The sequence below is a fragment of the Nelumbo lutea genome, chromosome 4 (assembly GCF_056320005.1).
Source record: "Nelumbo lutea isolate HS-2025 chromosome 4, American lotus-T2T, whole genome shotgun sequence".
NCBI classification, from domain to species: Eukaryota; Viridiplantae; Streptophyta; class Magnoliopsida; order Proteales; family Nelumbonaceae; genus Nelumbo; species Nelumbo lutea.
The window spans coordinates 1,509,466-1,523,810 of NC_142687.1; the positions used below are offsets into that span (position 1 = coordinate 1,509,466).

At 38.4% G+C, this 14,345-nt stretch overlaps 1 protein-coding gene across 1 annotated transcript; it reads left to right on the forward strand.

Annotated features, from left to right (window-relative positions):
• Nucleotides 1–10,450: 10,450 nt before the first annotated feature.
• LOC148853319 (P-loop containing nucleoside triphosphate hydrolases superfamily protein) lies at nucleotides 10,451–13,104 on the forward strand. The gene has a single exon (XM_088983381.1). It carries the CDS (start codon nucleotides 10,567–10,569, stop codon nucleotides 12,706–12,708), a length of 2,142 nt encoding a protein of 713 aa, XP_088839507.1. The 5' UTR covers nucleotides 10,451–10,566; the 3' UTR covers nucleotides 12,709–13,104.
• The last annotated feature ends 1,241 nt before the right edge of the window (nucleotides 13,105–14,345 follow it).

The following is a 14,345-nucleotide window of genomic DNA, read 5'->3' on the forward strand; positions in this document are numbered from 1 at the left end:
CAATCCTCCAGCTTCAACCACTAGCGTTCTTTCTCATTTTCATATTGTTCCATCTGCTATCTAGGAAGGATCCCTCCTACTGTTTTCCATGGTTAAAAATTTCTTTTCTGGTACCTCTTCCTTATACATGACCTGTTTTCTAGTTTCTAGTCTTAGTTCCCTTTCATCAATTTCCGATAGTTCTTTTTTTTTCCAATTCCCTTCTATTTAGGAACTTTGTTAGTATTCCATCTATCTTTATCCATCCTTTGCCATTCTTCCCTTGAGGGAAGCAAACCATCTGCTTCCTTCCTTTAGAAAAATATTCAGTGAGAGATATGAATGCACCCTTTGCATTCCCCTTGTTCTCCATCACATACCTCCTACTTGACTCTGAGGACTTTTCTTTCCATTTTGTCTGTTTCCCTTTAGTTGTTGTATCAAAGACATATTCCTTCACCCAGACAATCATGTCTGAGCCTTCGACAAGAACCGTAGCCTTCTTCTGTTCTCTTATTTTTGGTCCCATTCTTCATTTGATCCGTATTTCTTCAAAGAGAAAATCTTTGGCCTCCACCCTCAAAGCTGACCTCCATTTTGCTTTCTCCACAAAGCCTCCTTCCACTAAGCCTCTATCCATTGCTGCTTCTTTCTTCCTTGTTCAACTTGGTTATGGTATTACCCTTCACAATTTATCATCATTACATGAATCCACTAAATGAAAAACAGTTCAGATGCTAGTAAATGATATGATACTAGAATATTATAGCGTTATAAAAAAAAAAAAAAAAAAAAAAAAAAAAAAAAAAAAAACTGTTTCTTTTTTATGAATAGTTATAAAAAATAAATAAACTGTTCAGATGCATGTTATTTCTGATAAGCTTTGGACTTGGAAATAAGCTTCATGAGCTCTGAGATTCCCATGTTATTGCTGATAAGAAAATTGCATGTTATGTTGTTCCTATCTTTGTATGACCATTGCCTCCAATGGTATGCTTATACATTTCATATATGTATCTTGGTATACATCTTTGATAGAAATTTCGGAGCATGCGTTCATAAATTTGATTTTATGGATTTGGTGGTAGGAGAGGTAGAACTTTGTGTCACTTTTTCTTATTTCTTTGTGCTTTGGCCGTTGTTCTAACTTCTAAGGGTTTGTATTAAGTGATGAAGGTAAATTCATTGCTGCTGCAGGTTTTTCTTTTCATATGAATAGGAGAGTACTAGAGGCAGAGTTAAGAGCTATGTTGGAGGCCCTTTTTTGTGCTAATAGCAGGGGAATTTCTTCTACTACCGTGTTCAGATTCTCTTGTGTCTGCTTTAGCTTTAAATAGGTCAAATTTAACTTTATTATGGGAGTATTGGGCTCTTTTGGATAATATCACACATTTGTTTCTATCTTTAGTTTTGTTGAGTTTGCATTATGTAAATAGAAATATGAATAGGGTTGCTCATACTGTATCTTAGAAGGTAAAAGGCCGCTTCTCCATGTCTGCTTGGAATGGAGATTAGCTTGATTAATCTTGTGAACTCTTTCTTTGGGTTATTTCGTTAGCTTACTTATCCAGCAAGAAAAAGCATTGAAGAAATGACTAAAGATGGGCATATTTTTCATATTGTGTTATTATTGTGGTCCCATATGGTCAATTTTTGCTTCATTTGTATGGGTCCCATGTGCTACTACTATGCATTTATCATCTAGTGGTGTATATATACAAGTCTTATTATTTATCATCAAAATTTGATTGGTGAATGTTGTAGGCCCCACATTGATATTTTGAATATGGGCCCTGCACGTAAGATTTGGAAATATGATATAGATGCCTCTTTTGCAACAATGTGGGCCCCTTGTGACTAAGCTTATAATATCACAATCATCTAAAAATAAATAAAAGATATTAATTTTTTTCTGTTTCCTTGCCTGGATAATCAAGGGAAAGTAGTTTTCCCCACCTTTTCCATAGGTTAACTAAATATTGGATTGTAAAAATCTCTCTCTCCTTTCCCTTCCCTTCCTTTCTTTTCCCTTTATAGTGGCAGCTTTGGTTTTCCATTGCTTCTAATTTGTTTGCAACAGGATTTCTTGAAAGCAAAAAAACTGTGTAAAAACTTTACAAGCATGGGCATCCAGCAGTACATTGGGAGTAGGGGTGATCATGGGATAGGCCTTGTCGTGTTTAGTATCAATGATAAAATCTTTAGCCTAAGTCCAGGCCCAGTTCAACTCGCATCCCAGGCCAGGCTTATAGGCTTTCTAGGCTTAATGAAAGTATAGCTAAGGAATCATGGTCTGGTCTAGATAGAACTTTGGGCCCATGATATCTAATGATAAATATTTAATTATTTAAAAACCATAAATTAAATAATATATAATATATGAAAAATATATTACACAAGTCCAAGCTAAATTTGACTTGACGGCTTTTGCACAAAAAATAAGGCATGGCCTTCGATCCCATTTTAAGGTTGCCTAAGAGGGCAACTCTCATATTTGTTTAGTTGGCTCATGTATTGGCACATTTGTATGATGAAATATCAAAAACCCCAATCTCTTTGGCAATGTTGTTTTGGAGTTCGTGTGTAGACTCTGGTGGCAAGATCTGTGAAAATAATGTTTTGAGAGCCTAGGGAATGTCCCGAGTAGTGGACTTGACAGTCAAGTCAATGGATGCAAAGCTTTCCGAGGTGCTAAGAAAAGCAAGAGAATGAAAGGGTAGAGTGTGCATACCTTCGGATGGTGGTAATTTAACCTTATATAGGCCTCGAGGCTCAGCTTAGACGTGGTGAGAAGGGCAAGTTAGGCAGCTGGCCTAAGTGGGCACATCTGGGCAATTGATGGTGCATGGTGGCACATCCAATGTTCACAGGACATGCCCATGTGGCATGTTCCCAAATGTGGAAAAGTGGGCTTCTAATAGCACCAGGTGACCCCATGTTCACGTAAAGTTAGATGAAGATAAGGGAGAGTTCTTCATGCATGGTTGGAGGTGTATTGAGGCTGGAGGGGTCTCTTAGGTTGCAGACAGGCCAAGTTAGATGGGCAGGTTGAAACCATTGTGTGACCAGATTGGATGCACTCTCCGGATCCATTTTAGGTCAGAGGTTGGATTTTACTCAGGCCCCGTAAGTCGAGTTGACAAGGTGCTATTAAGTGAGGTCCTACCACATGTATCACGAGGTGCCATAAAGCATCTATATCACCACATGTCAGGGTTTAATTGAAGGAAAAGATTATCCCTCATCAAGTGATCAAACTATATTTAGGGGGCATTTTTTTTTTTGGGATTTTGAGGGGGGAAAGTTGGTCAATGGGATTTTGGTTTCCATTGATCAAGAACCCCTTGTTCTTTTTTCAGATTTATGAGGGGATTAGGGAAAGTTTATTTTTCTGGGTACCACTTACCTGGGTAAGTGATACCCATCTCCTAGGTGGGTAAATAACTTTCCCACCTAGGAGGAAAGTTGTCAATACTTGAACGGGACAAAAATGTCCCTTTTAATAATGGATTTTTATGGCTAAAATGGTCACTACTTTATTTACATGAGAAATAAAAGAATATGAGTAAATGCACTTATCTGAGTAAGTGTTTCCCAAGAAAAACTTACACAGGTAACTGCATTTACTTGGGTAAGTAACTTGTCGAAAAGCGAATAGGGCCTTAAGTAAATATGCATTTAAATAATGGGTAGATATGGCATTTAAAAAACATTAGAACATTAAATCTATATTTTCCATAAAAAATAACAAAAGGGAAGTACTTGTACCCTTTCTTAAAACCTTGGGAGACAGTTTTTTTAGGGTCAAGACTCAAGAAAAGAGGTTTATAGGATTGTTAGAATAGTCAAAGGAGGTTTCTATAATTTACCCATAAACATATAGGGATAAGTATTAATGTTTAAACTTGAAGCCTATGAAATTCAATAGAAAACTAGTAAAAGCCCCATCCCTCAATATTTAGCAATGATCTTGAAACTATCTTTGAACCATTTTATGCATGGCTAGGCTGGATGTCTTACAAGTTAAAAATAGCAAATGCTAGTATATGAAAACCAATGTAAATTTTATGATATGATAACAAATTGTGAGCACACAACCTCTTATATTGGAATGCATGCCACTTTATGACCCTAGGTTCGATTGATGATCTCATTTCTCATACAATGAGGGTATAACCCATGGGATTTTCACATGTTAGTATAACCCGCTAAAAATATATTCTACTAAGGCCATGTTCGCATTTCGGTAAGTTATTTGAGTAAATGCACTTACCCAGGTAAGTGGTTCCTATGAAACACTTATCCATGTAATTGTATTTACCTATTTTCCTAGGTAAATTAGACAATGACGATTTTAACCCTAAAAATCCATTATTAAAAGGGGTAATTTTGTCCTAAGTGGGAAAGTTAGTTACCCACTTTGGAAGATGGGTATCACTTAGCCGGATAAGTGATACCTGAGAAAATAAATTTTCTCTTGTCCCCACATAAGTCTGAAAAAAAAAAAGAACATGGGTTTGTTACTTGTTAGTTAATGGGAACCAAAATCCCATTGAACAACTTTCCCTCCTATCAAAATCCAAAAAATGAACACCCCTTAAGAAACAATTCCATGGAACATGGAAGTAGATTGATTTCAAAGGCTGACATGGAAGGTGTAATTAGAGGGTGGAGAACAGGAAGAGAGGAAGTCCTAGTTACCATCTTCAATTTGCAAATGACCTACTTTTGTTTGTGATGATTTGATGTTGAAAATGTGACAAACATCAAGTTGTTGGCAACAAATTTTGAGAGAATCTCCAACTTACAAAACAATCTTGATAAGATCCAAGTAATAGGTGTTAATTTGGAATCAAGAGAAGTTCAAGATTATTGTAGAGTGTTTAGTGTTCCCATTTCTACTTGGCCTTTGACTTACTTGGGGCTTCTTGTGGGGTCAAATCTGAAAGAGTAATTTTTGGTGTCTAATTGTAAAGAAGTTTGAGAACAAATTGGAAAATTGAAAGAATTACATTTCCTTGGGGGTCCTTGATTAGAGCTACATTTGCTAGCTTACCAACCTATTTCTTGTCAGTCCTTAGGATCCCACCTAGGAAAGCAAAGAAGTTGGAGAAGCTAATGAGAGATTTTCTTTGGGAAATAGGGGAGAATAAGAAAGATCATCTAATCAGGTGGAAAGTGGTTTGTCAGAGCAAAGGGAGGGGGTTTGGACTTGGGGAACTTAATTCAAAAGAATACAACTTTGTTGGGGAAGTGGCTCTAGAGGTGGCCTCTAGAGTGAAAAGTGTTATGGCATGTAGCAAGCATTTTGGTTGTTTAGAGACTGGGTGGGATGCGGGTGTATCTCAGCAAACAACCTTGGCAACTCCTTGGAAGGTTATTCATAGTGTACTCCCTTAGTTTCTCAACTTTGTTAGGTATGATGTTTGCATTGGAGAGTCATTTCTTTTATGTGAGGACCTTTGGGTTGGTGACTTACTTTTGAAAGACCTTTTTCACTTCTTTGTTCTCTACCTCTAAATACAAGAGAGATGTTATTTATTTTTTCTACTCCTCTTCGGAAAATCCCTTGTCACCAAATTGGGATTTTGGCTTTTGTAGAAGTAAGGGACGGGAAAATTGAGTGTCTTACTAAGTTGTTGAATCTTCTTATAACAGTTTGCTTATATCACTCTAGACCAGATAAACAGGTTTGGACACCACAGCCTAAAGGGTCTTTTTCCTATCAAGGATGTTTGGTGCCGGCCTACTCCCCCTAAGGTTTTGGCATTTTGTTGGGAAGTGTTTTAGGAAAAATAAACACCTTGGATAATTTACAGAAGAGAAGACCCTTCCTTTGTCTCTCCCCTAACTAGTGCATCATTTGTAGGTCCCATGGTGAAATTGCTACTATTTACTAATTTCTCGTTCTATCACTATAGAGTTGTGGAATTGGCTCTTTTTATTGTTTGGAATGTAGGTGGAACAAGCTGCTGAAGTAAGCATGCTTTTGATCCTTGCCAAAAGAGGAAGGTTAAAGTAAGGTGTACAAGAGTAGCATTGATTTGGATTGTTTGGGGAGAGAGAAATGCTAGAGTTTTTCAATAGGAGAGGAATTTACAATATCCAATGGAATGAATCTTGAATAGGACTATCCAATGGTTGAAATCCTTGAAACTATTCTTTAATTTCTCCTTTTATGACTTTGTGGAGAATTTGGGATGCAGTGGCAAGTAATTCTTCCCTAAAGGCTAGAGCAAGTGTAAGACGGATAACTCCTCCTGTAAGGTTTTGAAACAATTTTGATGGAAGTAGTCAAGGCAACCCAAGTCCTTCGGATTGGGAGGGGTTATAAGGGGTGAGGATGGAAATGTTGTACTTCTTTTCTTGGACCCCTAGGTATTAAGGACTCCACTAGGGCAGAGTTGTTAGTTGCAATTCAAGGTGTATAATTTACTATTCAATTAGGAGTGATACAACTGTTAATTGAAGGATATTCCTGGCTACAGAATCCAGAGTCCACAATGTGGTGTTATAAGAATGAAGCCAAGAGTTTCAAATGGTTATTAAGGGATATGATAATAAGGGTGCAATGGGTTGGGAGGTTAACCAATGCTATGGCTGACCATCTAGCCAAGCAATGGTTAGCTAGGGACTAGTTGTATTGGGCACATTTGTATCTTGATTTTTGCCTTAAGAGGGACAAAGTTACTGTTCATCATTTTCTTCTTATAAGTTATTCATCAGAATCGCTCATCACCGCCTATGGCATGCCTCCGCCCACCTCCACTTCTGGAAGTGGGCAGCAGCGGCGCTGGTCATTTTAAGAAGTTATATCACGTAAACAACAGATCATGCAAGCAATTGATACCTTCTTTCTCCTCACCAAGTGCAGAACTTTTATCATTCGGTCGTTCGACGTTGGCCCTCTGTTTTGATACTTCACCTTTTTTTGGTTCTTCTGGTTTATTTGGCTCCGTATTGACTAACTGAGCAGAAGTGTTCGCGTCATGGTGATGGGTTTCAAAATTCCCCTTATGACTCTCCTTTAATTTTCAGCCCTATGCCCCTGGATCCAACACCCTGTGGACCATTCTTCTTGAAATCCTTCTCTGTAATCTTATTTGATTGAAATATTTCTGCTGCCTCCTCTATGCCGCCTGTTGTAACTTTTCCCCTTTTTTATATTATTTTAAAAAAGTTAATTTCTTTTTAAAATTTTGTTAAATTTATTATATTAGGGCCTAAAAATTGTCCTTATATATTATAATCCCAAACAAATTTCATAGAACAACAAAGAAACCAAAAAGAAATTCCACGGAACATGAGATTGAAGTTTAAGCATGTAAGAATGACATGAAAAGCAATGCAAAGCCAAAGTACCTAGGAAGTTTAAGCAAGCGTAGATGTCTGTCTACGCTTTGGTCGACCGGGTCCGGTCCTTGCGGTTTGGTTCGGTTTAATTAATCTCTATTGGGGCATTAGCAGATTCTCGATCTCGCCGCCAAAACATGGGATATGTAATTGTAATGATAAAATGAAGGTCATTTACTTAGATACCCTAAATTTGCATAACTACTAAAACACCCCATTTAATGTTCATATTACCAAGACGCCCCCTTTAGTATGCAACAGTATTAATTTATTACTGTTTTCTTAAACAGAGAAATAAAATGCATTTTAACCAAACATTAGTTTGGCCATTTTAAATAAAGGGATTTTTAGCCTGCACTCTACCTCAGAATTCTGATTTGCATCTCCCCCTAGTCTACTGCTATGCCCTCCCTTGTAAACCACATCCTGTAAATTTGGTATCAATCCACCGACAAGATTTAATCCTCCTAAAAATCCTAGCTCCACCTTGGAGTGGACCGAATCATAAAAACCTCTTTAATTAAAAGAAAATGACTAACCAAAATACCAAATTTGTCCATAATAAATTGGGCAATCGTAGCTTGACGGCCAATACGTGGCAGGTAGACCTGTTCATAGGCCAAGTAGCCCGATGGCCCGGCCTGCACCCTGGTCGAGCTTGGTCATATAATTAGGCCTGCGGGCTTGACCTTGGGCCTAACACAGTAAGCCCGACTGTATTTTGGGCTGGGCTCGGGATTTGTCAAAAAAGCCTGGCCCGACTCAGCATTATATATTTTATAAAAATATACAATATATATTTTATATATTATATAAAATATATAAATAATATAATATTTATTAAAATATATATTTATAATTTAATATATATACATTTTTTATTCTTTTCTTTATAATCTCTCTCTGTATGGGCTAAATTTCGAGTTCGGGCCCAAGCCCGAACTTCGGGCTTGTTATGAGGGCCGGGCTCAGGCCCAAGTTGTAGGCCCAATAATCTGGTTGGACTTGAACTCGGGCCTTAGAAAATTCTGTTAATACAGAGTAACCCGGCCCAAGCCCAGCCCGGCCCATAAACAGGTCTAGTGGTAGGTTAGCTTGGGCCCAACTCATTCATCACATTACTGAAGGCCTCTATAAGACGAAGATGGTATACCAGGTTTCGATCTATCATCTTCAACCTTCAGCAAGAGCTCCGTAGAATTCGTATCCATGGATTGATCTCACCTGCTGTGGGGGCCCAACTCAAGAGTGAGAACCCAAAAACCGTTCATCAACAAAGGTCCAAACTTTCTTGACGACATCCTCTTGTAGAGACAAGTACCCTTTCTTCTATTGGCCCTTTTTTTGATAACCCATTTACTTGAGATGGCTTTCGAAATATGAATTCATTAATATCAGGATTATACAAGAACCTATTATTTTAGTTCATTGTTAGGGTGTTTTTGGAATAAAAATAATGTACAATGCCCTTCTGAATTTTTATTCCCTTAAACTTTGAATGTATAGAATATTGTTTTGAATTCTGAAAATTATTAAATATTTATTTTGATCTTATATATGATGTTTATCTTTTTGGGGTTCATTGAAAAACAAAAAATTATATGATTGCATTTTAAAAGATAAGAGGTAAGAAATAATTGAAAACAAACAACCAATTTTCTCTTAAAATTAAAAGACTCTTCTTAAGAGATAAGAATTAAGAGGAAATGAACAGGCCCCAAGAGGTAAGATGATCATTTTTAGACGGAATTGGAGATGGTGGGTACATGGTTTTTAAAACCGAATCGGTCAAGGCACCATTTTCCAGTTCGACGGTTCAATCATCTGAGTCGAGCAGTTTGACCCGTGACATCATAAATAAATAAAAAACAAAAAATACTTATATATAATAAAAAATAACATAGAAATTTAAATAAAATACAAAAAATACACAGAAAAATATAGGAAAAATAACAACATATGAAAAAAATAAAAATATCTAAGTATAAATATAATAAAATACAAAAAATACAAAAATAGGAAAATTTTCCAAAAAATATAGAAAATGTTCCAAAAATTATAGAAAAAATATGTAATGAGCACCTGTTTTTTTTAGAAGAAAAAAGAATATCAATTTAGAAAAAATTATCTAAACATATTTTGAGAAGAAAACGTAAATTTCATGTCAAAACATATTTTGTGAAGGAAAAAAAGAAAGAAAATTGATTGATTTAGTTGAATCAAGAGCTCCCTCATCAATCAATAAAAATAAGGATTAAGGAGTTAAGTGTCCAATTTAGAGTCATTTTCTTTCAATCTCAAGTTGTCTCTAGAAATCCTACCAAAGAAAAAAATCTCTAGAAATTTTAATTCATGCTTACTAAACAAGCATATGTATTACCATTCTAGCATGTCCAAAGAATTAAAAAAATCAATTAAATCACAAAAAAATATCATAAAAAATTATACCTTCAGGGATTCGTCGCCAATGGGCTCGGGTAGTCTACCGTTGCAAGTCATAGCTGCTGCAAGTTGCTTGACATCTGCCGCTACAAGTTGCCACTGTTGCAAGTCGCTCATCGTTTGCCGCTGCAAGTGCTTGGCGACTCTTCTCGCTACAAGTTCACCCGTCACCATCAGTGTGTGTTGTCGTTGGATGTTGGAGTTGATGGCCGCCACAGGTGGTAGGGTGTGAGGGTTGAGACTTGAGAGGACTGAGGAGTGAGGAGGGAACTCGGGAACCCTAAAGGCTAAATCGAATAAGGGACTAGGGATTGGGATTCGAAAATCGTGGGATATAATTGGCATTTTATCCTTTGTTTTTTATTTAAAACATTAAAAATAAAAATATTAACCCGTGAATCATTGCTCGGGTCGAACGATTTAGCGGTCTGAGCACCCAGGTCAGCGGTTTTTTTTACTTCTCAACATTTTTTTTCAATTTTCCGGTTTATAGTAAAACCGAACCCAAATGGCTGACCGTTACCGGTTTCCCGGTCCGGTTTTGAAAACCATGGGTGGCTAAACTATGAGGGGTGTTTCAGTGATGCACAAACTATTGGGGGTGTTCAGTAGTTATGTTAAACTAGAGGTGTTTTAAGTAAATGACTCTAAAATGAACAAAGATAGCGAGGGGGGGGCTCTAGTAAAAGTTATAGGCGGTATCCCCAAATTTTCCGGACCCTTCCATCATCTGCTTTTCCCCTCCTGCAAGCAGCCAAGCGATCTTCTCCCACGTTCGACGGCGACGACACCATGAAACGCTCGGTCGACGACACCATGAAACGCTCGGTCGACGACCTCGGCGTTACTGCCGCAACCAATATCAAAAAACCCGTCTTCCTCACCAAAGCTCAACGCGAACAATTAGCCCTTCAACGCCGCGAGGAAGAAATAACCGAGCAAAAGCGACGGGCCGAACAACTACTCCAACAGCAGCAGCAGCAGCAGCAACAACAGAACCGCTCTAGGAAATCTTCCGACCACTCTCCTAGCCGCGACAGCCGCCAACACCGCTCCCGCGACCGCAACCGAGATCGTGACCGCGAACGTGAACGTGAACGCGAACGGGAGTCGGAGCGTCGCAACCGCGAGCGTGAACGCGAGGAAGATAACAAATCCCGTGAACGAGCGCGAATGGAAAAGCAGGCTGAAAGAGAACGAGAGAAGGAACTCGAATCTATTAAAGAACAGTATCTGGGCACCAAAAAACCTAAGAAGCGGGTTATCAAGCCAAGCGAGAAGTTTCGATTTTCATTCGATTGGGAGAACACCGAGGACACCTCCCGCGACATGAATATTCTTTACCAAAACCCTCACGAGGCTCAGCTATTGTTTGGCAGAGGGTTTCGCGCCGGCATGGACCGTCGTGAGCAGAAAAAGCTTGCTGCGAAGAATGAGAAAGAAATGCGAGATGAAATACGAAGAAAAGAGGGTCTGGAGGAGAAACCGGAGGAGGCCGCTGCGCAGCGTCTAAAAGAAGAGGCCGCAGATCTATATGATACTTTTGATATGAGGGTCGATCGGCACTGGTCGGAGAAGAAGCTCGACGAGATGACCGAGAGGGATTGGAGAATTTTCAGGGAAGATTTCAATATTTCGTATAAGGGGTCAAAGTTACCTCGTCCCATGCGGAATTGGGAAGAGAGCGGATTGACTCTCGAACTCTTGAAGGCGGTGAAGAAGGCAGGCTACAAGATGCCATCTCCGATTCAGATGGCTGCCATTCCGCTTGGTCTGCAACAGCGCGATGTTATTGGCATTGCAGAGACAGGTTCGGGTAAGACTGCTGCATTTGTTCTTCCTATGTTGACTTACATTTCTAGACTTCCCCCTATGAACGAAGAGAATGAGGCCGAAGGGCCCTATGCTGTTGTCATGGCACCCACTAGGGAACTTGCGCAACAGATTGAAGATGAAACTGTGAAATTTGCGCATTACTTGGGTATTAAAGTGGTCTCTATTGTTGGTGGACAGTCAATTGAAGAGCAGGGTTTTAAAATCAGGCAGGGATGTGAGGTTGTAATTGCAACACCGGGGCGTCTGATTGACTGTTTGGAGAGGCGATATGCTGTTCTTAACCAGTGTAACTACGTAGTCCTTGATGAGGCTGACAGAATGATCGATATGGGTTTTGAGCCACAAGTTGTGGGCGTCTTGGATGCAATGCCTTCTAGCAACCTAAAACCGGAGAATGAAGATGAAGAACTAGATGAGAAGCGAATTTACCGGACTACGTACATGTTCAGTGCGACAATGCCCCCGGCTGTGGAGCGTCTTGCAAGGAAGTACTTAAGGAACCCTGTTGTGGTCACCATTGGTACTGCTGGAAAGGCTACTGAGCTCATTACTCAGCATGTGATCATGCTGAAGGAATCGGAAAAAATGTCAAGGTTGCGTAAGTTATTAAATGACCTTGGAGATAAGACAGCAATTGTGTTCATTAATACTAAGAAATCTGCTGATACACTTGCCAAGACTTTGGATAAGGAGGGTTATCGTGTAACCACATTGCATGGAGGGAAATCACAAGAACAGCGTGAGATCAGCCTTGAAGGATTTAGGACAAAGCGGTTTAATGTTCTTGTTGCCACAGATGTAGCAGGGCGTGGAATTGATATACCTGATGTGGCTCATGTTATAAATTATGATATGCCAGGGAACATTGAAATGTACACACATCGCATTGGACGGACAGGGCGTGCAGGGAAGACTGGTGTGGCGACAACATTCCTGACACTGCATGACACTGATGTGTTCTATGATCTGAAGCAGATGCTTATTCAGAGCAACAGCCCTGTTCCTCCTGAGCTAGCAAGACATGAGGCTTCAAAATTTAAGCCAGGAACAATTCCTGACAGACCACCTAGACGGAATGACACTGTTTTTGCTCATTGAGGGTTTTGGGTTTTAGAAGACTCTTCTTGTTGATGGCCCAGCCTAGAATGCTGTATTTGATCCCATTTTACTTGCTTGGACTTGATGATGCCTATTCTGATTACTGTTACATAATCAGGAAAAAAAATTTGCTTTTTGATGGGAAGATAGGTATCCAGGGTGTGAAATTATGAGATCTGAAGGTACATTGTTTCTTCAAAAGAAAAGTTTAGTGTTTTTTTTTTGTTTTCTTCTGATGAAGAACATTTCCTGTTGCAGTGATCCATATAACCTAGTCAGATGTCATTTACTGTGTATTGTAACCAGTTATTTTGTTTTTTTTTTCTTTCACTTGGGCAGTTCTCTCTTTTTGCTTTTGCTGATTTTGATTGGAAGTTAAACGTTTTTTACTTGTTATATACTGTTTTTTATGGTTTGTCTAGATTTAAAATTCCAGTGATCCTTTTATACCCATCACTTTAGAATAACTTGATTCTTTGTTTGGTTTGTGACTAATTTCATCCCATACATTATCATGGTTCTTTGTCTAGTATTAGCTCCTTTTGAAGTTTGAATTGCAAGAATATAGAAAATCTTGTGTTATTACACAAACTAAAGTTATAGGACTTGTTAACATTTGTTTTTTTTTGTGCCTCTTTTAAATCTTTACTCACTGGAAAATATCTTAATCTAACTATGACAGAACCAGATTTTGTCTTTAGTGGAATATGAATTAGGTCCAGCAATGCATTTAGATAATGGTATATACACTCATATATTTCCTTTCCCTTATGGTATAATAATCAAGTCAGAACATGGAAAAGTCAGAGACATGACCGACACTGAATCATCACTATACGAACCTTAGCTCTACTAACTAGTAGAGCACTCCATCAAGTGCTATATATTCTGCCTGGTTGCAAAACCACACATCTTTGGACTTGTCCTTCATCTTTTAGAGCCTTAGACTAGCATCAAGAAACTCCTTTTCTGCTTCTGTATTCATTGGTCATCCATTCACAAAATTAAAGCATTTCAGGAAGCTTCTTCTCACTGCTTGATCTGTATTATGGATACTTCTGCCTCTCCCCAGCCAATTTCTAATTATATGTTTCCTAGTCTTGCTACACATTTATTTTACATCGTCCTTGTCATTTTTTTTTTTGGATTGTTAACAAATAGTCTTCATTGATCATGAAGAGAGAATGTTATATAGAAAACATGTAGTTTTTGGTTAGGCTGGCATTTCACCACCTAACCCTCCTTTTGCTTTACATTGCTGCTTACAAATATTTTTCATTTGTTTTTTTTTGAAAGTAAAATAAACAATTTTATCAAAAGAAAAAAAATACACAAAACACCACCTCTGAACTCATCTAACAAACCACTTGACCAACCCCCAAAAAAAACCTCACTGGACTCCGTAACAACCAATAGAAAGCCACAACGGATGAGAGTTGAATCCCAATTCAAACCCAATCCGAACTCTGTGGCCATGTTCTTTGAGTTTTATATTTAGCCAACCAATTACCGTCTTTGAATCTTCTTCTACCACTATATTCTTCATATTCAGCTTCCTTTGCATTCCCAATCCATAAAAAACTACTTGCAGCTTAGCTCTTGTAGAATCCCATACATCAATGGTCCTGGAAATAATG